Genomic DNA, 27,364 nt, shown 5'->3' on the forward strand with positions numbered 1-27,364 from the left:
ATGCTTGTTACAATGTACTAGTCATTGCAATTCTTTGTCATTACAAGAATGAGATAATGTGAATATTATGTTTATAGGCTTCTATGACACCAAAAAGAAATGAAAATAGTAACCAAAGAGATGCCTAAGTAACTGCTGCACACAAGCACTAATAAACTCTAGAGGTCAGACTATTTAATCCCCTATTGGCCCCTACAGAAGAGTTTTAAGCAGGCAAGGTCTGAGCTCTAAACACACATTTTTCTATGTAAGATATGATACTAAGTTTAACTTCACAAGACTTTGCTAACACTAAGAAATCACTATGGGAAGAGTACAATGAATTCTTAAGTGTGGCTCAATGAACCAGAACATAATGTGCTTATTTACACTAGATCTCATTCTAACCTTTCTGACTTAAAAGTAATTAGAAAACATGCCCTCAAGGGAATAGTAGCTCACACCTACAATCCCATCCCTCAGGCAGAGAGAGAACCATTCAGTCAGTTTTAAGCTACATCATATGGATTCTAGTCCAGCCTGGACTACAAAGATGCTGTCAAAAAAAACAAAACAATCAATATACATAACAGTTCTAGTTAAGTTAGTTATTGTCCAAAATTTTTGGTGCCAAAGGTATTTCAGGTTTCAGGATATTTGCATATACATAAAAAGATGTCTTAAGGATAGAATGCAAGCAACACCAAATTCATTTATGTTCCATAAATTCATTCAATACATATCCTGAAGGTGTGTGGGTTTGTTTCTGCGACATGGCCTCACTATTCAGGCAAGGCTTGCCTTAGACTTGTGATCTTCCTGGTTCAGCATCTTGAGTACTGGATTACAAGTCTATTTGCCACCATACCCTGCCTGTGTTTTCAATGAATCCATAATCTGACAACATTGTCATGAGTGTATGGTGTACAATTTTTCCACTTATGACACTGTGTCAACACCCAAAAGTTACCAAAAAATACTAATTGAGCCAGGAATGGTAGTGGCACACACCTATAAGCCCAGCACTGGGGAGGAAGAGGCAGGCAGATCTCTATAAATTCAAGGCCAGGCTGATCTACAAAGTGATTCCAGGACACTCAGTGCTGTTACACAGAGAAACCCTGTCTTGAAGAAAGAAAAAATAAATAAATAAAAACCCATACTCAGCTGGGATTGACCTATGAAACAAGATTGTTTCTAGTTTAAATTAAAAACAAAAAGCAAAAACAAACAAACAAAAAACCCATACTCAAAAGTTTCAGAATAGGAATAGCATTTGAGGCATATGTCAGGTAAAAGAAAACTATTTTTATTATTATTGTTAACCACCCGGGGGCACTGTACCATCCTGGCAAGTTGCTTCTGAGTTATGGATGAAAACAGCAGCTTTATCAGTAACTAGCTGTATAGCAATAATGGATAAGCTAACTAAACCTTCTAAAGCCATCTCTTTGTCTAGAAAACTGAGATTACTAATGGGATTTACACCCTGTTACTGTGATAAAATTATATACAAAATGTACTTTTACACATAGCCAACCCATAATAAACACTATTAGTGGCCTTGGCTCAATGGTGTTTATTTATATAGTAAAAAGTAACATTTCCATTACTATCTGCACATATACACATGCTCACAATAATTATGTGAAACAAGTATCATCTCCATAGCTTAGAAGTTAAATTATATAGCTAAAATGTACAAAAGAAAAACTTTAAAAAAACTTATTATAGACCCAGCTGTGGGAAGTACATGTCTATTATCTTAGCACCTGAGTGGAAGAGGCAGGTGAATGAATTTTAGATAGATTGACTGATAGGTAGATAAATAGACAGAAAGGAGAGAAAGATAAGTAGCAAGAGAACTTATTGTGGGCTTTCCTGTGAATAAACATGTTTTAAAATAAGGGCTGGAGAGATGACTCAGTCATAAAAGGCTAGCTCACAATCAAAATAAATTAACTTCTGGTCTCTCAAAACACCATCAAAACAACTCAAGAGGGTTAAGTTCTTATTTATTAGGCACCTCTTAGTACCTAACTATATTGGTCAACATGTTTCAATTTATGGAACATTTCACAGTTTAGCCATGATATATATAAAAAGATTTTAAAGCATTCTTTGAACTTTAATATATATGGAGTTAGGTACGATTTCTTTTGTTTCTGATCGGCTTTATAAAATTTCAGTATACTAAATATAGTTTTGGCAAACATGTAAATAGACATATATTGGAATATACAAAACCTCAGACAAGTTAAATTTACAAGTTACCTATTTAAATGTTGGGGGAGATTGAGTTGAGGTACAGCTCAGAGATAGAACACCTAGCTAACAAGCACAAGGCTCCAAGTTTAAGTCTCAGTACTACAGAAAAGGGAAAACATTAAAAAGAGGGGTACTATTTTATTGGGATCTGGGGTTGTCCAGTTATCAGTTTACCTGTTAGCGGAGCCCCGTGAAAAGTTTGTGACCCCTGATACCCATCAGGAGCTGGGTCTTGTCCATAATGTTCTGCAGGCCAGCGATGAGGGGATGCAGAGTTATTGCTATTTAGCTTCAATTCCTGCATTTCCTTCTATTTAAAGGAAAACAAAAAAAGAAATGTTAAATATTTAATTATATAATGCAAGAAACAGTCTTGGTGAACACTTGGCAAATACTTTAAATGTAAATACTTGGTAGTATCTTTTAGAACATGCTTTCCACTGGAGTCTGGGTACTTGAGAGCATGAGTCCTTAACTCTAACCATTCACTTCAACTCTAGCCCAAAGAACTGATTCCCTAAATCTCACTCCATTTCTATTTCATACTTGACTAACATTAATCTTCATAACATTTATTCCAGACAAAACCCTTACCTACTCAAAAATTTAAGACCTACAAATAAGCTTACTATTCTGATAATAACTGTCCTCAAGCACTTCCAGCTACCTACTCAACTTCTCAGGTCTTCTCCCTAAACTGCTCTGTTCTTCTCATCATCTGGACTAGTAAACAATGATGGTAGCTTCTCAATACTTAACTATGTGGGAGATTGACAACAAATTTCCAAGGTAATGACAAATTATTCACAGCAATTGAAAACAGTATCAGCTCAAAATTTATCATGTATACATTCTTAGTCATACCACGTCATTCATAAACTATAACTCATACCTCAAATAGACATAGATTAGATAGAGCTAGGAAAAACAGAACTGGGAACTGATCCAGATCCAACTTCAAAATGTTTTCATACCAACTCTCTCCTGCCAGACAAGTTGGCAGACACATCACTGCATTTTACATAGCCACCTTATCTCTGCTATTTTTACTAAATGACCAACAACCAACCCAAACTTGGAATTTATAAAGCTTCCTCTTACAATAGGGGACTTACCAATGAATTTATTTTTTTGTTGTTGTTTTGTTGTAGTTCTGCCTGTCCTGAAACTCACTCTATCCACCTGTCTCTTCTCCCAAGTGCTCAGATTAAAAAAGGTGTTTAAAACCACTGCCTGTTCCACTCCCCCCCCACACACACAAATAGGAAATAACATCCTATTGTATCTTGGTATCTGATGACAGGTCAATTTTGAAAACAGCTTCAAAATTCTCTGCCTAGGCATCTTTTTGTGATATTTTATTTATGATCTAATAAATAAAGCTTGCCTGAAGATCAGACTGCCTGCAAAGCTAGCCACACTGGTTAGCAATAGAAGCAAGGCAGTGGTGGTACACACCTTTAATCCCAGTATTTGGGAGACAGAGGCAGACAGATTGCTGTTAGTTCAAGGCCACCTGGGCTACACAAAATTGATCCAGTCTAAAAGAGAAGCAGAGTTCACACAAAGGTGATCCCAACACTTGGAGTGGCATGCCTTTAATCCCACTAGGCAGGTGGAGACAGGAAAAGATATGGCTGGGCAGAGAGAGGAATATAATGTGGGATGAGACAGGATCTCATTGCAATCTGAGGATGCAGTCTGAGGACAGGATCACCCATTCAGTATGAGGTAGAAGTAAGAGCTAGTGGCTGGTTGTTTTGCTTCTCTGGCCATTCAGCTTTCCCCCCAATATAGGACTCCTGGTTTTTATTATTAATACCAATTAGAATTCATGCTACATATCTAGCCAATTTATAACAAATGAGATCAGAAAAAAAAACACCTAGTATATCTATCTGCTTTCTTATCCTAGAAATGCTTAATCTGGAGTAGTAGTTTACATATATAATCCCAGCATGAGGGAAAGTGAGCAGGAAAACTACAAGTTTGAGACCTTCCTATACTATAACCAATGTCTCAAACACATAAACAATCAAATAAAAGTGTTTTCAATATTTCCTTACTTCTGTTTTCAATTTAAAAATAGTTCCCACTCATCTACCTACTCAACTTTGTCTAGATGCTGCACATCCACAAATAAAAGACTGCAGGAAACGACTGGTATCTGGTCCACAGTTCTTAACTAGATCCACAGTATAATCCTAACTGTTAATATTGAAAGAATTTGGGAGCCTGGGGCAATGACTCAGTCTGTAAGTGCCTGTTGCACAAACATAAAGATCTGAGTTCAGACTCCAGTTTCCACATAAAAGCTGGGCCTGCTTGTGTGAACAAAAACCCTAGCACTGGAAGGTGAAGACAGGTGAGCTCAGGTTCAGCCAACCTAGCCAAGTGGTGAACTCCACGTTCAATGAGAATAAAAAAGGCAGACACAACAGAGGTCAGCCTCTGTGGCTTCCACTTGATCCTACCTACATGGACATACACCATACACACATTCACACAGACACGTACATACGTGTATATATACATGCATACACAAAAACACAGTAAATATATACACATGATGTATGTATATATATGCACAAACACACAATATATATACATATATGTATATATGCACATACATATATGCACACACGTGCACACAAACACACAGTAATTTTTAAAGAGCCTGAAGTATGATGGTAACTGGTTTCAACAATTCTCAAACTTTACAAAAAATTAACCAGACAAAATAAGAAATCAGGGGCTGGAGGGATGGCTTAGCAGTTGAGAGCATAGCTGCTCTTCCAGAGGACCCAGGTTGAATCCCAGCACCCACATGGCAGCTCATAACTGCCTGTAAGTCCAGTTCTGGAGGAATCTGGCACTACCATACAGACATACATGCAGGCAAACCGCCAATGAACATAAGAAATCAAATTGTTCATTAAGAGTAACTCAAGAGTTTTGTGTAGTACCCACTGTTCCAGGCTCAACAACTAGTGCTGTACTACATTTCCACAGAATATAATACTCAATGACTGAAGCCTGAATATTGTTATCATGATTCATGTAACACAAAAATAATTGTACAAATTCAAGATTTTGTTATTTAACCAGTTTTCAAAGCCAAACACTATTGATTATACATACCATAACAATCACCACATAGCAAAATGTCCTTAGTACAACATTAAGTATAGAAATAATTTAGTTCTTACCCAGAAAGTATGGGGGGGGGCCCTATACTTAAATTCTAAAATGAAGTCTGCTTAAATGCTATTCTATAATTATTTAAACAGAAAAACAAGTTCAGACAATTTTTCAATTCCTAGTGATAAACTTCACATACTTTAACAACAGTCACACTGAGAAATCAATCAAGAGAAAAGGCTATGATAATGCACAGTAGTACAGATCATTAATATATAGCGGTAACAGGAATCATACTATGTTTTAAAGGTTTTATCTTAAAAGCTGAGCTCACATCTCATATGTAGATGTGTAAGTAATTTAGAAAATATGGTTGAGTCGAGAGATATAATGCAAAACAAGATATATAATTGATTTCCATAACATACAGTAAAGGCATAATTTTTGTCAAGTGTGAGGAAATAAAAAAGAAAAGAAAACAAGATGTTATAAAAAATTGGGCATAGAGATGGACGATGATGGAGTAGGTCTTTAATCCCAGTACTCTGAAGGCAGAGGCAAGGGGATCTGAATTTGAGGAAAGCCTGGACTACACACTGAGTTCCAGGACAATGGCTACACGCAGAAACACTGTGTGTGTGTGTGTGTGTGTGTGTGTGTGTGTGTGTGTGTGTGTGTGTGTGTGTGTGTGTGTGTGTGTGTTTGTGTTTTGGGGGGAGGCAAGAAAATGATAAAATTTATATTTAGTCAAATTAAGCGGTTACCTTAATGGCCTCTACTTGCTGGCAGATCATTTTCAGTAAAGAATTTTGATCTTCTGCCCATCGAGGCGGAGTTTTTGGAGAATACTAAACATACAAATAAACATACAAATAATGTTAACTGTTTACAACACTTAGAAAAGATTAGAACACCATAATATAATGATTAGCTTTTTTCTACTTGCCTTGTAACTTTTACTTGGCGATAGAGAATATTTGGTAGGAGATGGTGTAGAATGTTTGATGTCTGAATCTGCACTTCGAAAGCAACCATTTTTATAAAGAGTACCTCCTTCACTGTAGTCTTCAAGTTCCTGCATAACTGAGTTCAGCATCTCTTTTACAGACTCAAGGGGAACAGGCAACTAAAAACAAAAGGCTTTAGTTTGCAAAAATATGCCAAAACAAGAACTTAAGAAAGGAGACTGGAGAGATGGCTCAGCAGTTAAGAGCACTGGCTGTTCTTCCAGGGGGACCTGGGTTCAATTCCCAGAACCCATATGACAGCTCACAACTGTCTGTAACTTCCATCCCAGGGCACCCTCACACAGACATACATGTCAACAAAATAAAAATAAATAATAGAAAATAAGAACTTTAGAAATAAAGAATTCTATTTTATTAAACTGTTCATATTTTTCTCACTTTTTGTTTATTTGAGAATTTCACCTTGTAGTCCAGGGTACCCTTGAATTCTCAATCCTGCCTCAGCCTTTTGTGAAGACTATATGTGTGTACAATAAGACATTTTCACAACCTTTTTGGGGGGCAGAATGGGGGAGGAGTTGAGACAGGGTTTCTCTATGTAGCTTTGGAGCCTGTCATGGAACTCACTCTGTGTAACCAGGCTGGCCTGAAACTCACAGAGATCCACCTGCTTCTGTCACCCAAGTGTTGGGATTAAAGGCATGCGCCAATACCAATCGACTTTAACAAGTATTTTTATACATGTTAAGTTATACATACAAAGGCATTACAGAATCTAAAATCTAAGTTGGTTCTAGCTAGGCATTGGTGGCTCACACAAAATACTCAGAAGGAATGCTAAACATAAAATCAGCACGAGTGTGAACAGCTAGTTCACAGGAAACAAGAAAAACTGATTTACTACACCAAAATTCATTAAGAACTAGTCCTCAAATTATCATATTCATTTTGATTACATGCCAAAATGACAAAACTGCTGTCTATCTTAGAAACCGCTATATACCAATGTGTGTGTGTGTGTGTGTGTCTTATTCACATGTGCATGTGCAGGAACATGTGCACATATGTGCACGAAAAAGCCAAAGATTGATATCAAATGTTTTCCTTGATCACTCTCCACCTTGTATAACATAGGATGTTCTCTTGCTGAACCTGGAGCTTCAGCTAGTCTAACCAATAAGCTTACTCAAGGTCTATCATGTGGGTGGTCATGACCACCTGGAATTTACTTGAGTACTGGGTAGCCAATCATGGACACTCATACTTCTACAACAATCTTCCCAGCTCCAACTAACAAGTTTCTGTTGCTGTTACTTTTTAAAGAGATTAACAAACTTAAGGTAAAGAAAGTATGTGAAGCAGTCACACTACACACAAGCCCCTGATACATCTAATGTAAGGGATACTAAAAGATTTAAGAATTATCAAAATATAAAGCCCAGGCAGTTATAAATAACAGACAACAACCAATAACTTACTTTCTGAACCACAGAGACATTTGAATCACTGTCATCTAAAATCTTTATCAGGTAGTCCCGAGTCTTCCTCAGATAATTTTTGCATTCTTCTTGTTCTTCAGGAGACAGGGCATCATTTTCAATGTCTTCGGCTTTCCTGTGAAAAATCTACACAAAATACAATTAGATTTTCAAAGCAAACAAAGGAACAAACAAACAAAACTCAATTCAATTCCCACATCACTTACCAGTGCAAGATTCCAATAAGAAACTACATTTTTAATAGATTCAAAAGCAGTCATGGCACCTTCTAAATTTCCATTAACAGCATCCAATATAGCAAATGTTATGTGTGCGTCTTCTTCATAGTCTCCAATTTCAGATGCCTAAATACATTTAGTAACTGTTAGTTAAACTGCTTGCAACCCAAATGATTTCCAGATTATATCTTATCTAAACAAAATTAGCATTTCATTACGGTCTTAATTTTGTCAGCCACATGATTTAGAAAGTAACACTATCATTAAATAGCAAAGCAATTGGCTTAGTTATTATCTATATGTACGTAAATTACACATGAAATTAATTCATTAGAGTTCATTATTACCTGAATATCCACACTATGGAAATGTTTAAACAGAGGATCAATAGGTTCAGGAATACTAGTCTTCTTTCTGATCATCTTCAACAATGGCAAAACTTTTCTCCAATAATGAACACTTCTGCCTATGTATTCCCGTTGATCATAAAAAGAATTAAGACTACTGCCCTAAAAGAGAAAGTCAAAAGTCCCACAACAGCTTAGAGAAATGACAAAATTTTCAAAATTAAATTAAATATCAAAAAAAGTCACTGACTCTGCTTGTTGTGGAATATATTATTTTAACTGGGCAAAGATGTGTTACATACGTTTATGCAATGGAATATTACTTTGACTGTGTGAAGGTGTGTTCTATTTGTTTCTGCTGCCTTTGTTAATGAAGATGTGTAATCTTTGTGCTGCATTTGTTTAATTATGTAAAGATATGTTGCATTTGTTTCGCCTTGAACATCTAATGCACTTGATTGGTCTAATAAAGACCTGAATGGCGAATAGCTAGGCAGAAAAGGATAGAATGAGGCTGGCAGGCAGAGAGAATAAATAGGAGGAGAAATCTAGGCTCAGAGAATGAAGATAGGATACACCTGGAGCCAGAAGCCAGGCAGTTGTCTGCCAATCAGATACAAGCAGCAGTGAAAGTAAGATGTATAGAAAAGGTAAAAAGCCCCCAGGTCAACAGTACATAAAAAGAAACAGGTTAATTTAAGTTAAAAGAGCTAGAGTCAGGCAGTGGTGGCATACAACTTTAATCCCAGTACTAGGGAGGCAGAGACAGGTGGATCTCTGTAAATTTCAGGCCAGACTGGTCAACAGGCTAGTTCCAGGACAGCCAGAGCTACACAGAGTAACCCTGACTCAAAAAACCAAAGAGATAGCTAGAAAGGAGGCTAAGTTAGGCCAAGCATCCAAAGTCATGATTTTGGGAGCTGGCTGGTGACCCAAAAGAAAAAGTCTAGTATATCTACTAATGAGTAGGCCCAGTCTATTTTTGATAATTGCCATTTTTAAGGTGGGCATGATGGCACACAACTGTAATCTTGGTACTTGGGATGCAGAGGTAATCTAGTAGTTCAAGCTCATCCTTGGCCACATACCAAGATCAAGGCCAGCCTAGGCTATGGGAGACCCTGTATCACATTCCATCTATAGCTCACTCCCCACCCTGCCACCCCGAAACAAAACCTGCCATTTTTAGATAATCTAATCTGCCCCTGAAGTTAACACTTCAGTCAAAAAGCTAAACATCTACAGCTAATCTAATACATAGCACTAACAGCACATACTAAGTACTAGGCAGTATTTCACTAATCACTTATGTATAAATGCATTAACTTTATTATGGAAATGCATTAACTTTGTTATGTTTAAGGCAATGTTCTTTTTTGATTGTTTTTGTTTTATCTAGACAGGGTTCCTCTATATAATAGCCCTGGCTGTCCTAGAACTCAATTTGTAGACCAGGCTGACCTTGAACTCAGACATCGATCTGCCTCTGCCTCCTGGGCTTAAGTCAATGTTCTTAAAACAAAAGGCGCACACTTAAACGAACTCACTGTTTTCTGAAGACACTGTGCCCAATGCACAAGCAGGGCAGGCTGAAGGCCATGCTTTTCTTGGCCTCTCAGAGTGTTTATTTCACGCTGAACTAGAAGCCGCAATTTTGCTGATGTTCCAGGTCTAAAAAAGTTTAACAGAATGAAATACTTTAAAGAAATGCAGTTCAACACTTAACATATATGCTGTCAAATAATAAATGAAACCTTCACTTGAGAATGTAATTAAATCCCTAGTAAAAGCCAGGCCATAAGTTAAAGGATTATTATTGTTATGACTTACACTGCCTTTCTGTGAATCAGGGCACAAACTGCATCCCACCAGGATTTCTGTCTTTCTGTACAAAGCTGTCTGCAGACAGGAAGTGGCAAACACAGCGGCTGATAGGAAGTGTGATGAGAATTACACTTCTCCTTTAACTGTAAGTGGCTGGTATATATAACTCCAAGTAAGAATACCTGTTTCATTTTTAAAACACAGTGAGTTAGAAAAACACATTACAAAGACTCAAAATATTTAACTAATTATAATCATTGCTTACTTCCAGATCTAAAATACATATTGATTCAGGTGCATTTGTTTCAAGCCTTGAGGTTTCCTGAGGCAAATGATGAAAGAGCTGTTTTAGCCATTTTCGAATTGCTGGTAAGGTAGGAAGTGAATTCCATTGTAGGCCAAGCCAGGTAAGGTGCTGAAGACTACCATTATGTGCTCGAATGGCACCTGAAACAAAGGGGAAAAACTGACTATGTACAGTACACTTTCTTTGGATCTTTAGTCTACCAAAATAAACAACTAAGCTAACATTAAATTTAATTACAAACTGGACAAGGATGACAAAAAAAAAAAACAAACCCTAAAACATAAAGCCAAATCTCACCAAGTAGAAAAAGACAAGGACAGAATACAAGGAAGAAAATAACTAGGAAAATGCATAAAACTTATATTAAAACCAGATTAAATAAGGCCAGGATCTCAGCACTTGAGAAGTAGAGGCAGGTGGATAGATCTCTATGAGTGTGAGGCCATCATTGTCTACATAGCTAATTCTAGGCCAGGAAAAGCAAGGCTACATAGTAAGACTGTGTCTCAGAACAAAACAAAAAGACCCTATTTCAATAAAAAGTTCTCAGTATTATTATATTATTTTAATAGTACAAAGAAACTGTAAACAAAGTTGGATACTGAATAATTCAAAGTACAAAGCAAAAATACATAAGTATACATACATACTATAGGATAGAAAAATTCACAAAAGAGACATATATGGTATAAATAACCATTTCAAAGAAAAGGTATGTTATGTTTCATCTACACTCATACTCTTTAACTTCCATCTCCTGCCAAAGTAAACCTGGGAAGAATTCAATAAAATATTAAGATCGTGAGCCTTCCTGGTATAAATGGATTATGATGAAGAGCATTTCCTTTGAAAATACAACTTACCAGTATCATATCTAGCCAAGTCGTCAGGGTCTGGTACTTGTCCATCAAGGTTTCCAATATCATCATTACCAAGGAAAGATCTATCCTTGGATGATGGACTGGAAAACAGAGCATCACAGAGAGCAGACTGGCCACTTTTATTAGCAAAAGATTCCACAACCTCCTTTAGAAAGTCTTGCTTGCCACGACTTAAATTTAACAACATGTGCCCTGAAAAAAAACAAATGATTTATACCATTTCATGATGAAACTCCAGTTTTATTTAATCACATCTCAATCATTTCACTGAAACACCCAAGAGGGAAACAACACAATTATCCAATTCCCAAATCACAGCTGGTCAACAAAAATAGTACTTTATAGAAAATATAGGTTTCACAGTATCTGTGTCTACGGTAAAACAAAAGGGGGTGAGACAAAATACATAAAAGACTTTAAAATGCTAAAGGAATTTGTGTTTTAGAAAAACAGGATTTGGCCGGGCTTTGGTGGCTCACACCTTGGGAGGCAGAGGCAGGCCGATCTTTGTGAGTTTGAGACCAGGCTGGTCTACAAGAGCTAGTTCCAAGACAGCCTCCAAAGCCACAGAGAAACACTGTCTCAAAAAACCAAAAGAGAGAGAGGAGAGACAGGATTTAAGTGCCCCTCAGACAATAGCAAGACTAAGCTCTAATGCTCTGACTTGATACAATTATGGCTAAAACTGGCTTCTCAGATTCTTGCTGTTTTTAAATACTTTTAAGGAAGTTCCTAGTCACAGGCTCTAGAAATTTTTTACGCCATAAATTTTGAGTAACAACTTGTTTCAAGGGCTGAAGAGATGACTCAGAGGTTAAGAGCACTGGCTGCTCTTTCCAGAGGTCCTGAGTTCAATTCCCATCAACCACAGGGTGGTTCACAACCATCTACAATGAGATCTGGTGCCCTCTTCTGGCACACAGGCATACATGCAGATAGAGCACTCATACACATAAAATAAATACTTTTTTAAAAAAAGGATTTGTTTCAAGCCACTACTTAGATTAAGAACTATTACTACTATACCATGGATGAACCTTGGAAAACATACAATGAGAAATATATAGCCACCAAACCCCCCACATTTTATATAATTCCATTTAGGCAATAAAAGACTCCATTCCTAAAGAACAGCGTTTGCAAGCAATGGTGTTAAATGGTCAGCAAATATTTGGCTAAAGAAGTGTTTCTATACACTCAAAATGGATGCTTTGGCACCTAGATAGAGAAGTTATTGCCACTGGGAAGCAAAGTTAAGTAGGTTCTAATTTTAAAGAATGCACTGAGGATTTGGGATTTAGCTCCATGGTAGAAGGGTAGACCTATCATGTACCAGGTTCCAGCTTCAGTTCTGATCCCCCAGGTTTTATTGTGGGTTTGTTTTCCCCTAATCCCTGCCATGCCTACTACCTTTATCTAACACTGCAAAAATAACAAGTAATCATGAAAAGTTATCTATGGATACTAGACTTTAACCTAAGGAGTCTAATAAAAGTTCAAGTCTTTGGGTGGCAAGATGGCTAGGCTGTTAAGGGCACTAGCCACCAAGTCTGAGGACCTGAGTTCAATTCCTAGAGCCCACATAGTAAAGAGAGAATCAACTCCTAAGCAATGTACAGTATGAGTGAGTACACACACAACTCATACATAAACAAATAAATGTAACACATTTTTTTAAAGTTTTTACCATTTTAGGATTTAATCAGTTAAAATATTATTGTTACCTGATTGGCTAAGTCGATCATGGGCCATCATTTCCAGGAGATTTTGTCCAGCTTCTCCTTTTATTAATTTAACCTTTGGTCTTGGAATCTGACAATTTAAAATAAAAATAATCTAATTCAATGATATCCATATTTCCAACAGTCAGATGTTCCTTATTATTTTTAAATAACAGCCAGTTAATGATGTAATTGGAAAACAGCCAACAAGCAAGAAATTTACTTAATCTATTTTTAAAAAAAGCAGTATGAAGATTATTTTTATTAGGACGTAGCAGATACAGCAGAAGAACCTGCTGTGAGTTCAAGGCCTGCCTGGCTACACATGGACTTCCAAGTAAATCAGGGCTATGAAAGATCTTGTCAAACTCCTACAACCCATTGAACATGGAGAAATGAAGCTGGTGCCTAACTAGAGCTTCATCCTATGACCTAGTATTCATGGTACTGGGAAAACACTCTTCACACTACCAACAGAGAAAGGTAAACACCAACCCAACCACAAACCCTTCAATCTATGATAGTGACCTGCCAACGGGACACACTGGTGCAATAGTGGCACAAAGCTTGGGGAGTAGCCAACCACTAACTGGTTTGACTTAAGGCCCGCCCACTCCATGAGATGGAGCCCATGCCCAATGCTGCTTAGGTAGCCAAAAACCTGTGATTAAATAGGCCAGTGACCCAGGGAAAAACCAAACACTACTACTGTTCTGTTAAAGGAATATCGAAATAAAATGACTCCTAATAACATTTTGCTATACTCATAGACCCTTGCTTGCATGGCTCAACTGACATCAGAGCTTTCTCCTGCAGCATATAGGAACAAACACGGAGACCCACAGCCAGACAATATGTAGAGTGAAAGACCGTGAAACACAAGACATGTCTCCATCAACACCCGCTCCCCCTACTCCCCCCCCAAGGACTCAGGGAGCTCTGCAGAAGAGGAAGGAGAAAGAGTGTGAGAGTCAGAGGGAATGGAGGACACCAAGAAATCAAGGCCTTCTAGACACAACAGGGCTGGTGCACATATGAATTCAAAGAGACTGTAACAAATACTCAGGGCCTGCATCATATGGAATCCTAGACCTGAGAGTGGACAAACATCCCATTCTTGACCCAGAGAATATCTCAACAATTGACTAACACTTGTAAATGAAAATATAGTTTCTTTCAAGGAACTCTTATAGAGAAACATACAACTTTCTCCCTCATTCTGAGAAAAGGGTTTCTCTTTGTAGCTCTGGGTGTCCTGGAACTCACTCTCTAGACAAGGCTGGCTCAAACTCAGAAATCTGCCTGCCTCTGCCTCTGGAGTGGTAGGATTAAGGGTGTGTACCACACACCACTACCACCACCACCCCCTGAGAAACAAACTACTGTTAAGGGTAGATCCCATGCCCAGTAGAGGGAGAAAACGAAGACTGAAAGGAGGGGGGCAAAAAGAAGATATGGAAGGGGAAAGAGGTAGAAAAGCAGACAGGAGGGAAAGGAGAAAAAAAGAGAAAGTGGGAGGGAGGAGGGGAGAATATCTGGCCCACATATAACTTTCTGAATCAAGCTTGACCCACATTTACAATTTCATCTGTAGGGGCTGGAGAGATGATTTAGCAGTCTGGAGCACTGACTGCTCTTGTAGAGGACATGGATTCAATTCCCAGCACCCACATGTCAGCTCTCAACTGTCTGTAACTCTAGTTCCAAGGAATCCAATACCATCATACAGACATACATGTAAGCAAAACACCAATGCACACGAAATAAAAATAAATCAATAATAATGTAAATAAAATTTCATCCTTAACATTATGTTCTCAGATATGACCAACCTTATAAATCAAACTCTTCAAAATAGTCTCCAAATCAATAAACCCAATACTGACTGCCCACAAGAATGCATCAAAAACATGCTTCACCTGCCTAAATAGTATGTTCATCTTATAGTTATTTATCAAACTTTTATCTTTTACACAATGTTTATTCACATATGTGTATTATACACTGTGACAAACCTCTATAAGAAACAAGATAAAGTCATCCTGAAATGACAACTGCACCTAAAGCTGGAAAGGCTTACCTGAAATGCTATGAGATAGCACAATGCAGCCAGCTCAGAGAGAGCTCGCCACTGGATGTCACTGTGCTGACCCATTTTCAAAAGCAGAGAGCCAACATGCATGTAGAAATGTCCTTTCATTTCTAGGAAAGTAGCTGACAGCTCATCATTTCCACCCACAGAAGATTTCACAGACAGAAGAGCACTATCAAAACTGTTAAGAATAAAAGAGTAAACAGGTACACTGTGACTAATCGGCGTCATAGTTTATTTCAATACACAATTACTAAGGCTTATATTAAACTTCACCTTCCACATTCACACACCTATTACCCTTCAAAGATGAAGCACCCTAGAGATTAATCACAGATCAAACACTAGTTGGAATTTAACCCAGCAGTTACAATACTTCAATCTTAAACATTCTACAATGATATCCTACTCCAAAATAGCTATTATCACAAAATTCACATAAATCAAATGAAGATTACTGATAAAATGTGAATATTTAGTAGCAAATGATGACAGGAACAGTTCAGAAATTATTTTTATTTTAGTCTACTTAACATTTTCAAATCTAATGATCAATTTCTACAAGCCTACCACTGGGTGAAGGATCGCTCTAAAGCAGCTAGAGCAACAGATTGTCAAGCAAATAAGGTCTAAGGATTTCTATGGGTTCTCAAAGACCTCTTAGGGGGAAACCTGAGCTTAATCTATTTTTGTAGTAATATTTAGAAACAAGAAATGCTTTGCCCTTTATCCTCATTTTCTTACATAGGTATAAGTTTATTTAGAGACTTCATACAAAATACAAAATAACATAGTTGAGAATCTACTTGTGCTCAATTAAGACAAGTATTTCAAAAATGTAAGACAATCCTCATTCTCAAGTTCTGTTATTTAAGAAATTCTTGTTTTTCTGGGTAGTGGTGGTACAAGTCTTTAATTCCAGCACTCGGGAGGCAGAGGCAGGCAGATCTCTAATTTCGAGGCCAGCCTGGTCTACAGAGCAAGTTCCAGGACAGCCTCCAAAACAATACATAGAAACCCTGTCTTGAAAAACCAAATAAATAAATAAATGAATGAATGAATAAATAAATAAAAATCAGTAAGATCAGTCTGGTCTACAGAGTGAGTTCCAGGACAGCCAGGACTGTTAGATAAACCCCTTCTTGAAAAAATCAAAAAAAGAAAAAAGAAAAGAAAGTTTACTCATTATATTTGAGTTACTTTGTTTCTAAGCCAAAACAATGTTTTCTGAAATAGTAGTGATGGTAGGTGCTTATACAAGCAAATTTGAACCTGGCCTCTGAACAACAAAGAACTTTGTTATATGTTTTTACTCAAAATTACCACATTAAAAATAAAATGTGATATGTCAGAACATTCATTTTAATGTTGAACTATTAAGCATGCCAAAATGGAATATTAAGCTAGAAGGCTAATTTTAAGAGAGGCACTGTAAGAAATTTTTAGGGAGGACAATACAAGTCAGAGGGTAAAGGCATTTATATACTTATAGCTAAGCCTGATAAATTCATTCCTCGGGACCCACAAAAATGAAGGGCAGAACTAACTCCTATAAGTTATCCTCTGACCTCCGCACCTGTACTATGGCATGTGACACCACACACATGAAAGAATGTAATCTCTAAAAATAATATAGCATTCCCATAAAAGTAATATTCCTCCAAGTGCTTTACGGCATGAACATGGGTAAATTAGAGGAATGCTAATCATGTAAAGAAACCTACACCAATTTCTGAAAAAAAGAAAACCTGTCATTTGGCTGTGGCAATGAGCATGTTCACACTCTCTACATCAACATACCTTTCCAGTAGCTCTCTACTTTCCTGCACGTCTTTGGTGGCAAGTGTAAGAAGCATAAGGTTAGCATAAGCTAGAAGTAAGTCTTTATTGGTTGCTCTCCAAGTACTTTTATCAGAATCCAAACACTGCAGAGACTCCAAATATTCCTATTTATTTTTAGAAAAACACAGTGAGTTATCAAACTGTAACAGATTTTGAAAAAGTGATCGTTGTATGCCTACAAACTTCTTGGCCCATTCTTATCATAACTGTGTGAAAATGACAATTATTACAGTAGCCTTACAAAAAAAAAGCAAAACACCAAATACACACACACACACACACACACACACTCACGACTTATTCTCCCAATCTATTTAAATTGAGCTTGGCAAAATTTTCATTTTATAGTTGTTCTATATCGATGAGAGAAATTTAAATGTTGGAAAATACAAGTAAGAAATATATGGTAACTATCCATCTAGAAATGGAGAGAAATAGCTTTCACATACCTTAAGAGTCTGTACAACACATGAATTCCATTCTAAACTTGAACGTAAAGCTATGTTCCTCTCTGCCTCATGGCAGTGGGCCACAGCATCCTTTAATCTTTTATTTGAACGATAAAGCTCTACTAGTCGAATATTCACATGAACATCATCAGGTCTTGCATAAAGTTCTGACTGAATCAAGTCAAAAAGTTTATTCCATCCATCTTCACCTTTACAATCTAAAAGTTGTTCCTATTTGGGAGGAAAAGTCATCAAATGTTGAGTAATATCCATACAACTTTAAAGAAGCCATTGTCCATGTACAACCTTCGATTATGACTAGCTCTAGAAAGGTGCACTGTGTACTCTTTCACAGTTATTTCCAGATGTTAACAACTGCATGTGCAAAGCAGCTCTCAGCAACTATAGGAGCTGTAATTGTCCATATTCACCTCAGAGACCTATTATTAAGACTATTACTGCTTCACTGTACCCTATCACAACCAAAAGCTCCGGCCTATCCAATCAATCCATTCCACCAGAATCCTCACCTGCATGTTCTATATCTCACAGAAAGTCACTCAATCACTTAAGCCCAATGTCTCTCACTGTTCTGCTATGCTCATCTTCTCAACACAGCTTCCCCTCTTGATAATAAATGAACAGTGAGTGCTATTGTGTCTTAAGAGCTCTCACCAGCTCTGCATAACAGCTTCCTCTGGTAGCCTATACACAGGTGGAATTTATTGTTTCTTCACATCCCACTATTACCTCCAAATCACAAGTTCTCCCACACTTTTTGTAATTCTGCGAGTAACCTTTTCATCCTTAACAATTATAATTTAATTAGCAAATAAAATATAACACCAAAAGGGTAGTAGCTCAATCATCTGATACATGTTCAAACCAGACATTGATACAGGTGTTCACAATTGTTATGTGATAGTATCACTCTGACCATGTGTTCTTCCAGTTCACTGGAGGCTCAACTACCCTCAGAGCCACATCTATCTCTCTCCACTATGAAAGATTTTTCAGGCCGGGCGTTGGTGACTCATGCCTTTAACCCCAGCACTCGGGAGGCAGAGGCAGGCCAATCTCAATGAGTTCGAGGCCAGCCTGGTCTATAAGAGCTAGTTCCAGGACAGCCTCCAAAGCCATAGAGAAATCCTGTGTCGAAAAACCAAAAAAAAAAAAAAAAAAAATCTTTCAGCACACTTACATTGCCAAGATTTAGTTATCCACAACCCACGGATTTATTTCCTTCTCCATTAAGCTAAAATGCAGTAATTCTTAATATTCTTGATTCCTGCTTGTTTGCAAGAATCATTTCACCTAATTCCCCCTACCCTTCCTATGAGAATCCCTATCCATTTTCTCTGTGCTGACACATAAACAGTTTAACAACTAGAGATAGGCCATATTGGAATTTAAGAAATTTCAAATTCAGGCTGCCTTGACTTTCATGATCTCATACCTCAAACTATTATTACCTGGAATGAAGTACTATTTTTTTTACTTCTAATAAATGCATATCCCTCTACTCCCTTCAACCAATTTTCAACCTATGACCTTATCTTACTCTTCACTGATGAAACTGAAGGTATCCTGATGTATAATATCCTATTTTACTTTACCCACATACTCATCTTCTACCTTTGCCTTGCAAACACCAAACCCTCCAGTAGCAATTTCTATATGTCCTAATCTCTTCCATCAATCTCTAACCTTCTGAATCATTTCCAAAAACTTAGTTTCTTCTTTTTACCTGCAAAAAGCAGCCCCAACTTTGATTATATGTGAAATACTAAATTTTGAAAAAAAGTTTTTTAAAAAAGAAACATGGTATCTCTTTCAAAATAAGTTAAGTGTTAAAACTTCTAAAGAAAAATGCCCCCCCCAAAAAAGAGCCAGGCGTTGGTGGCACACGCCTTTAATCCCAGCACTCGGGAGACAGAGGCAGGCGGATCTCTGTGAGTTCGAGGCCAGCCTGGTCTACAGAGCTAGTTCCAGGACAGCCTCCAAAACAATACAGAGAAACCCTGTCTCGAAAAACCAAAAAAAAAAAAAAAAAAAAAAGTTAACCCAGGCATAGTGGTGCACACTTGAATTCCAGCACAAGGGAGGCATAGGCAGGTGAATCTGAGTCTGAGGCAAGCCTGGTCTATAACGTGAGTGACAGGGCAGCCAGAGCTGCAGAGAGAAATCCTGTCGCAAAACCAAAAAGATGTAATAGCATTAAAAGGAACCAGCTTAAAAAGAAAGAACTATGTGTGTGTGTGTATATATATATATTTATAGTTCATTTAATATTTTACAGTGTATGCATATATCTGTATCCATATATGAAACATTTTCTACAAAAGGATTATTCAGTGAGTTGTATTTTCTCAGTAAAGAGTAATAAGTGGTGTACCTTTAATCATAGTACTCTGGAGGCTAAGGCAGGATTATGAGTTTGGGGCCTGTCTAAGATACATAAAAAAATAAACAAATGTAAAACTGCGTATGGTAATGCTCCCTTATAGTCCCAGAACTAGAGACTTCCCTCAAACCACACAAAGTAACATTACGAATTTTCTAATATTTTTAGTAATTATTCTGAATAATCTGCCTTATTTTCTGTTTGAAAGCCTCACACTTCCAGTTTTTAAGAACACATTTCTTTCTGTTGTTTTGAGAAAGGGTCTCATTACATAACCTTGGCTGCCTTGAAACTTGTTATGTTATAACAGACTAGGCTTGGAATCACAGAGATCTATGTTCCTCTGCTTCCCAAGTGCTGGAACTAAAGGCTAGAACAAACACACTCCTTTCTAGTCATTTTAAGTTTTCAAGCTGTAGATAATTAACACAGCAAAATTTTATGCCAGAGCTTTATTTACACCTTACCTACGCAAGCACACACACAAAACCTTACCTCCACTGATCACAAAATGATACAATCTACCATACCAACAACACTGTACAAAGCTATGAAACTGCAAAATCACTAGAAGTGTAACTGAGATATCATCTGAAAACTATTTCGCTGCTGAGTCAGACAACACTCAGAAACATTCTAAAGGAATTATTTTTATTTAAAGATTTTTAAAGAAAGCATGAACATGCTCCTCTGCTAAGTTTGCTATTTACACTTCAAAACACTGAAAATGATTGTATCCTAGTTTTCTCCTCTCTTATGTTGCTTAGGTTGTGACTTTACCTTGAGTTTATAAATGGCAGGACTTCCTGGGAAAAGTTTGGCTGCTCTTTCAACCCAGTATTTTGCTCTTCCATCGGTTACGTCATTTTTACAAAGCAATTCTGCAATCTTTAACACAAGATCTTTTTGTGTTGGGTTTAATTCCACTGAACGCTGATGTCAGAAAAAAATAGCAAAACCAGAATTACAAATTGTACAGAGGTATAAGTACATGCAATCATTTAAAACATTACTATACATAATATTCTCATTTTTCAGAGTTTTTAAAAATGTTAATTATATATGTGTGTCTGTGTGTGCATATATGCACACAGATGAATGCACATACTCATGGAGACCACAAAAGAGGATGTCAGATCCTCTAGAATGTGAATTACAGGCAGTTGTGAGCTGTTCCATGTGGGTGCTGAGAACCAAACTCAGTACAAGAATAGTTAGCAGGCTGGAGAGATGGCTCAGAGGTTAAGAGAACTGACTGTTCTTCCGGAGGTCCTGGGTTCAACTCCCGGCAACCACATGGTGGCTCACCACCACCTTGAATGAGATCTGGTAACCTCTGCTGGCCTGCAGGCAGAAGGCTATATACACAATAAATACATAAAATATTTTTTAAAAAAGTAGTTAGCACACTTAACCTGAGCCACCTGTACAGCTTTTTAAAATTCCTAAATGATGCTCTTTTAAAGCTGTTAAAGCATCAATACTTTTTGTGGAGCAGGTGTGGTATCAGATATCTGTAATCCCAGCACTCAGGAGGCAGAGGCTGGAGGATCTCTGGGAGTCTGAGGTCAGCCTAGTCTAGAGTTGAGTTCTAGGACAGCCAGAACTATATAAAATGCCCACAAAAACCAAAAAAAAATTTTTGCATTGCTTTGGTAAACTTTTAAAAAACTGCATGAGATCATTCTGTCTGACCATTTCCAGGTTTTTCTTGTTACATTTTTAATTGTTTCCAGGGTGTAAATGCTCCTATGCCATAGTACACCAGTTGAAGTCATAGGACAGTTCCCTCTTTGCACCTTGTAAGTTGCAGGGATTAAACTCAGGTGGTCAGGCTCAAGCACCTTTACCAGCTGGGCCATCTACCGAACCCACACTTCAATTTTACGTGTTCTAAATATTCAAAATTCTAAATAGGTTCCAAGCTAAGCCACTTAAATTTTAATGCTTATTTTCACTACATTGATAAAATTAATATGAATTATTTATTATATACTATGGGCATCACCTGTAAGGCTGTGCAAAGGTTACACTTTTTAAAAAACATGTACCAGTTTTTATCCTACATGTATGTCCGTGTACTATGTGTGTGCCTGGTGCCCAGGGAAGCCAGATGAGGACATCAAATCCCTTGAAAACAGAATTACAAGTGGCTGTGAGTCACCACATGGGTGGTGGCAGTGTAACCCCGCCCCTCTGGAAGAGCAGCCCATGCTCTTCACTGCTGAGCCCCACTCCAGCCTCACATAGGCTGTACCTGTTTTGCTTGCTTGTTTTGTTCTGTTTTTCAAGACAGGGTTTCTCTGTGTACCCTTGGCTGTCCTGGAACTCACTCTACAGATGAGGCTGGCCTCAAACTCAAGAGAGATGCGCCTGCCTCTCTACATCTGAGTGCTGGGATTAAAGGCATTCGCCGCCGCCACCACCTGGCACATAGACAGTACTTTAATCCTATAATTACCTTGTAACATTCAACAGCTTTGTCAGTATTTTCTTCGACTTCATAAAGAAGACCCAAAAATCTGTGGGCTTTAGGGTCCCTCTCTTGCACATTGATATATGTAGAAATGTATCTGTTTTAAAATATAAGAATAATAGATTAAACAAGTTTTAAAATAATCTTCAGTCATTAAATTTACAACTCTACTGAAATAATGACAAGAAGAGTGCATCCTAAACCAAGCACCCATCCAATTATTCTATTGTAATTCAATTACTGGCTACTATATTTATTTAACATCGAGTTCAAAAATATTCATTGCAAAGTAGCTAACAATCATACAGAACTAACAGCATATTACTCATTTTGCTATTTCATTCAAGATATATTTACTTGTCTTCTGCAAGATTAAACATATATGTCACCACCCGGCGAAACAGTGTTTTGTTTTGTTTGGTTGGGTTTTATTTTTGTTTTTGGAGGAAGGGTTTCTCTGTATTATTTTGGAGGCTGTCCTGGAACTCACTCTGTAGACCAGGCTGGCCTCGAACTCACAGAGATCGGCCAGCCTCTGCCTCCTGAGTGCTGGGATTAAAGGTTTATGTGCCACCAATGCCCGGCAAAACAGTGTTATAAGACAATTTCTGCACTAGATATAAACAGAAGCCGGTAAGAAATACTCATTAGAGGCTCAATCTAACAAATGTCTGAAAATATAAATAACTTATTCCAGAATACACAAGAATGAAAAAGTAAAACCCATTTATAGGTTGGTACTTACTTTTTAGCAAGATCATATTCTTTAGCTTCATAGTACAGCTTTGCAAAATAGAATCCTTTCATCGACTTCTAAAAAAGAATTGAGTGGTTTTACTGTCCATTTTTTTTGAAATATTGCGCAACATTTTCAAAGGACAAAAATGCCCTAACAAATTTAATATTAACTTTATATAAAAAGTAAAAATGTTGCCTGAACATGCATATGCATATATATACGTAGATATATCCTAAGAGTTAATGAATGGTTCCAAATTTTATAAGTTTCATAAAAAATAAATCCAAGAATACTTAAAACAGACATCAGAAGTAAAGGCAGGTGAAATAGTTCACACCTGTAGTCCCAAGCACTCAGGAAGTAGAAGCAAGAGGAACCTGAGTTCAAGGCCGTCCTAAGCTCAAAAAAAAAAAAAAAATCAGCCCGAGCTACAAGACAGCCACACAGAGACACGCATACAATGAAAAAGTTTACTCAGAGAAGCTAGGCATACCTTAGCCATATGTTACCCAGGATGCTTTGTACTGCTTTCTTGGCATTATTTTATAGGTAAGTACATAGAAGCCAGCTTTTCTGGGGAATGGGACATATATTAGAAATCTCTTCTTTCCTACCCTGTGTAAGATGCCTCTATGGAAAAGCATTTCAGACCCACTAAAGTTCTGGACACTCCCTGGCCTGGCCCATGTTTACTTTCCTTTTTTTTTTTTTTTTTTGGTTTTTCAAGACAGGGTTTCTCTGTATTGTTTTGGAGGCTGTCCTGGAACTCGCTTTGTAGACAAGGCTGGCCTTGAACTAAGATCCACCTGCCTCTGCCTCCTGAGTGCTGGGATTAAAGGTGTGTGCCACCTTGTCTACTTTCTTTACAGACCACTATTTTACACACAGATTTTAAAAGGATGAAATAAAATTTGATATTTTGTTTTGTTTTTTGAAACAGGATTAGTCTTAGCTGGCCTGGTACAGGATATGTAGAACCAGGACAGCCTCAAAGATCCACCTGCTCTGGTCTCTCCCAAGCGCTGGGATTACAGCGTGTACCACAGCTGACTTTGAAATAATGTCTGAATTCTTCAAATAAACCGATTTCATATCCTGGATCTTTACTACCATAAACTGCCAAGTCCAGAGTACAGCTTCACACAAGACACGGTCTAGGGGCAGAGAAATGGCTGAGTGGCAAAGAGCAGCATCCCCATGGCAGCTCTCCACCTGTTCTGACCTCATGAGCACTAAGCACACAGCGGCATACACACATGCAGACAAAACTCACACACATAAAATTAAAGTTGCCAATGGCTTTGGATACTCAAGGATTACAGAGACTTCTTTTGGAAGCAGGAGGCAATCCTTCTTTGTGTTCTTCCTCTTTCTGTGATGGATAATTTAGCTATCTTGGGATGCTACTAACAGAACTGGTTCAGACATTCGTGAGACGTATCAGCTTTACTCCACTACTGACAAGCTGTCTCAGTAATTATCCTTCAAAAAGGGGATTTGGGAACTAAAATGAGATATCTGGTGCCTGAACTAATGAACTTAAACCAGTATAAATTCTGATACTTAGAATGCCAGTATCAGAACATTCTAGCTGAAGGCTCCAAAAGACCTCTAGAACACTGCACTGTTTCAGAGAGCTAGTCTCCTGGTGTCATTACAACATTCTGCTTATGTCCTTAACAGCAGTGATCAAAGTCCTAACTGTTCTTATTGTTTTGTGTGTGTTTATTTATCCCTTCAACTATAGGGTACACTCAGGTTTGACCCCCAGTTGCTAGATTCCAACCACTGAACCACATGTGGTGGTATTTAATATACATTGAAGTACAAATCTGCAGTCATGATTCCTTGGGATTAATTTCAAAGACAGTTTAAAAATTGTAAAAATTTATTCTTTTCCTTATATTACCTACTTTCCTTTGTAAAGTTTATAACTAGTTCTACTTAGTATTAGAATGTCTAAAAACTCGGTTTTTTTTTCCTTTTTTAATCTCTGCTAATAGTATGCAGAGAGGGATCACCTCTTGTGTTAAGACCACTTTTATAAGTATAATCAAATACTTAGTAAACATTCTCAATAAACTTTGATCATCAACAATGTTATAGCAGGAAAATGATATTAACTAACCCTTAAGGATTTTTCTGGGGTGGAGGGATAACCCTTGAACTTTTGATCCTTTTGCTTCTACCTCCTGGATGCTGACATCACAAGTGTGGACTGCTATGCCCAATCTTATTTGGTTTTGGCAACCAAAGCCAGGGCTCCATGATGCTGGACAAACTCTCTTAGAACTGAAGTTACACAAAGATGCTCCTTAAGGGCTCTTTAATGCCATTAATATTTAAGGCTATTTCAAAATGTTTCCAGTTGTCATTTGTTTCAGTGTTCAATGTATTTAAAAGTAAGATTGATTTGTTTAGCAAAAATGTTTTCTTTGCTGTTTACTCTTTAGTGGCTATATGCTAAGAAAGGTCATTCTCATTTGAGATTGATAAAATTTTCATTCCTATATTCTTTTTCTCTAAAATTACTTTGAAATCTAATACTTATTTTTGTAAGTAAGAAGCATACACTGGACCCTTTGTTTTTAAAAGTCATTAACCAACTATTAATTTTCAAGCAATACCTATAAAATAACCCATCCATTAAACAACCAATCCTTTTCTACATACATTTGTAAAGTAACCCAATTTCTATGTGTGTTTTTGTTTTTAAGCCAAGTTCTCACTCTAGCACAAAATAACCAGAATGCCTCTGTAGCCCATCACAGTGTTTCTCCTAGTTCAGTCTCCAAAGTGCTGGGAGGAAAAGTATGAGCCTTTATTTATTATTTTATTTTATGTGTTTGGGTGCTTTGCCTGCTTGCACGTCTGTGCAGCATGTACGTTCAGTGCCTGCAGAATCCAGAAGGCATCAGATCCACAAGTTACAGTTGTGAACTGCCATGTGAGTGTTGGGAATCAAACCAGGGTCCTATGAAAGAGCAACCAGCGGTCTTAACCTCTGGGCAATCTCTCCAGTCCTTAAAAATGTACAAAGCTATATAACCAATGTATATGTGTGACTGGTAGTGCTTTTGCAAGTTCATTAGAAGGACAAGTAGAGGAGATATGTTGCTAACATAAATTTGTAAACTATATGAGCATAATATGTAAGATAATTGGGGCTGGAGAGATGGCTCAGTGACTAAGAGCTCTCTGGCTGGTCTTCCAGAGGACCCGGGTTCAATTCCCAGAACCCACATGGCAGCTCACAACTATCAGTAACTCCAGTGCCAGAAGATCTGATGATGCTTTCTTCTGGCCCGTTTGGGCACAGGAACACACATGATACATAGGGATAAACATAGACAAAACATCCATACACATAAAAATAAATTTTAAAGAGGGTTGGAGAGATGGCTTTGCAGTTAAGAGCACTGGCTGGTCTTCCAGAGGACCCAGGTTCAATTCCCAGCATGCACATGGCAGCTCACAACTGTAACTCCAGTTTCAAGAGATCTGATACCTTCACACCAATGCACATAATATTAAATAAACTAATAAAAATAAATTTTAAATCTGTTTAAAAGATTTAAGATAATTAGAGCTGGCAACATGGCTTCAGTAGGTAAAGGTACCTTGCCCTCAAGCCCAAAAACCTAAATTCTGTCCCTAGACCCCACATGGTAGAAGAGAACCACCAATTCTAGCAAACTTTCCTTTGACTCTCACAAATGCACTTATATACACATACACACACACACACACACACACACACACACACACACACACTTACAAAGTAAAATGCAATAAGATAATAAATTTGAAACATTGGTTAAAAAAAAAAACAAAGAAAGTGAAACCCCATAAATTGACAGCGGGGATATAACAGTCACTACAGACAGGAGTTTGAGGGCTCCTCAGAAAACACCGGTTAACATATAACCCAACAATTATTTCTTGGCGTAAACTCAAGGGAATTAAAAGAGCAGGCACTAAAATATTTTCACATCATTGTTCACTGCTATATGTATTTCGCAAAAGAAACAACCTAACAACCTAACTGTCAATCAACAGTACATGAATAAGCAAAATGTAGCATGCCTAAGATACATACATACTATTTGGCCATTAAAAATGGATGGCTGTTAACACCTGCCACAACATGGATGATCTTGAAAATACACTAAGTGAAATGAACTAGACACAAAAGGACAAATATAATAT

General features: G+C 37.5%; 1 protein-coding gene across 2 annotated transcripts in view; it reads right to left on the reverse strand.

Annotated features, from left to right (window-relative positions):
- Nucleotides 1-27,364, reverse strand: part of Ranbp2 (RAN binding protein 2) — a 51,450-nt gene that overhangs the window by 21,729 nt on the left and 2,357 nt on the right. The window contains exons 2-18 of one of the 2 annotated variants that reach the window (XM_040732016.1): nucleotides 23,162-23,226; nucleotides 22,402-22,513; nucleotides 20,721-20,873; nucleotides 17,537-17,767; nucleotides 17,046-17,191; nucleotides 15,234-15,426; nucleotides 13,157-13,244; nucleotides 11,415-11,624; nucleotides 10,510-10,691; nucleotides 10,251-10,426; nucleotides 9,968-10,091; nucleotides 8,421-8,582; nucleotides 8,062-8,199; nucleotides 7,835-7,981; nucleotides 6,335-6,514; nucleotides 6,153-6,236; nucleotides 2,422-2,557 (exon numbers count right to left, since the gene is read on the reverse strand). In XM_040732016.1, the coding sequence (XP_040587950.1) occupies nucleotides 2,422-2,557; nucleotides 6,153-6,236; nucleotides 6,335-6,514; nucleotides 7,835-7,981; nucleotides 8,062-8,199; nucleotides 8,421-8,582; nucleotides 9,968-10,091; nucleotides 10,251-10,426; nucleotides 10,510-10,691; nucleotides 11,415-11,624; nucleotides 13,157-13,244; nucleotides 15,234-15,426; nucleotides 17,046-17,191; nucleotides 17,537-17,767; nucleotides 20,721-20,873; nucleotides 22,402-22,513; nucleotides 23,162-23,226 (2,527 nt within the window). Of the gene's footprint in view, nucleotides 1-2,421; nucleotides 2,558-6,152; nucleotides 6,237-6,334; nucleotides 6,515-7,834; nucleotides 7,982-8,061; nucleotides 8,200-8,420; nucleotides 8,583-9,967; nucleotides 10,092-10,250; nucleotides 10,427-10,509; nucleotides 10,692-11,414; nucleotides 11,625-13,156; nucleotides 13,245-15,233; nucleotides 15,427-17,045; nucleotides 17,192-17,536; nucleotides 17,768-20,720; nucleotides 20,874-22,401; nucleotides 22,514-23,161; nucleotides 23,230-27,364 lie in introns of both variants that reach the window. The other variant, XM_005070860.4, reaches the window with a different exon arrangement.

The sequence above is a fragment of the Mesocricetus auratus genome, unplaced genomic scaffold (genome assembly GCF_017639785.1).
Source record: "Mesocricetus auratus isolate SY011 unplaced genomic scaffold, BCM_Maur_2.0 Super-Scaffold_100027, whole genome shotgun sequence".
Taxonomy (NCBI): Eukaryota; Metazoa; Chordata; class Mammalia; order Rodentia; family Cricetidae; genus Mesocricetus; species Mesocricetus auratus.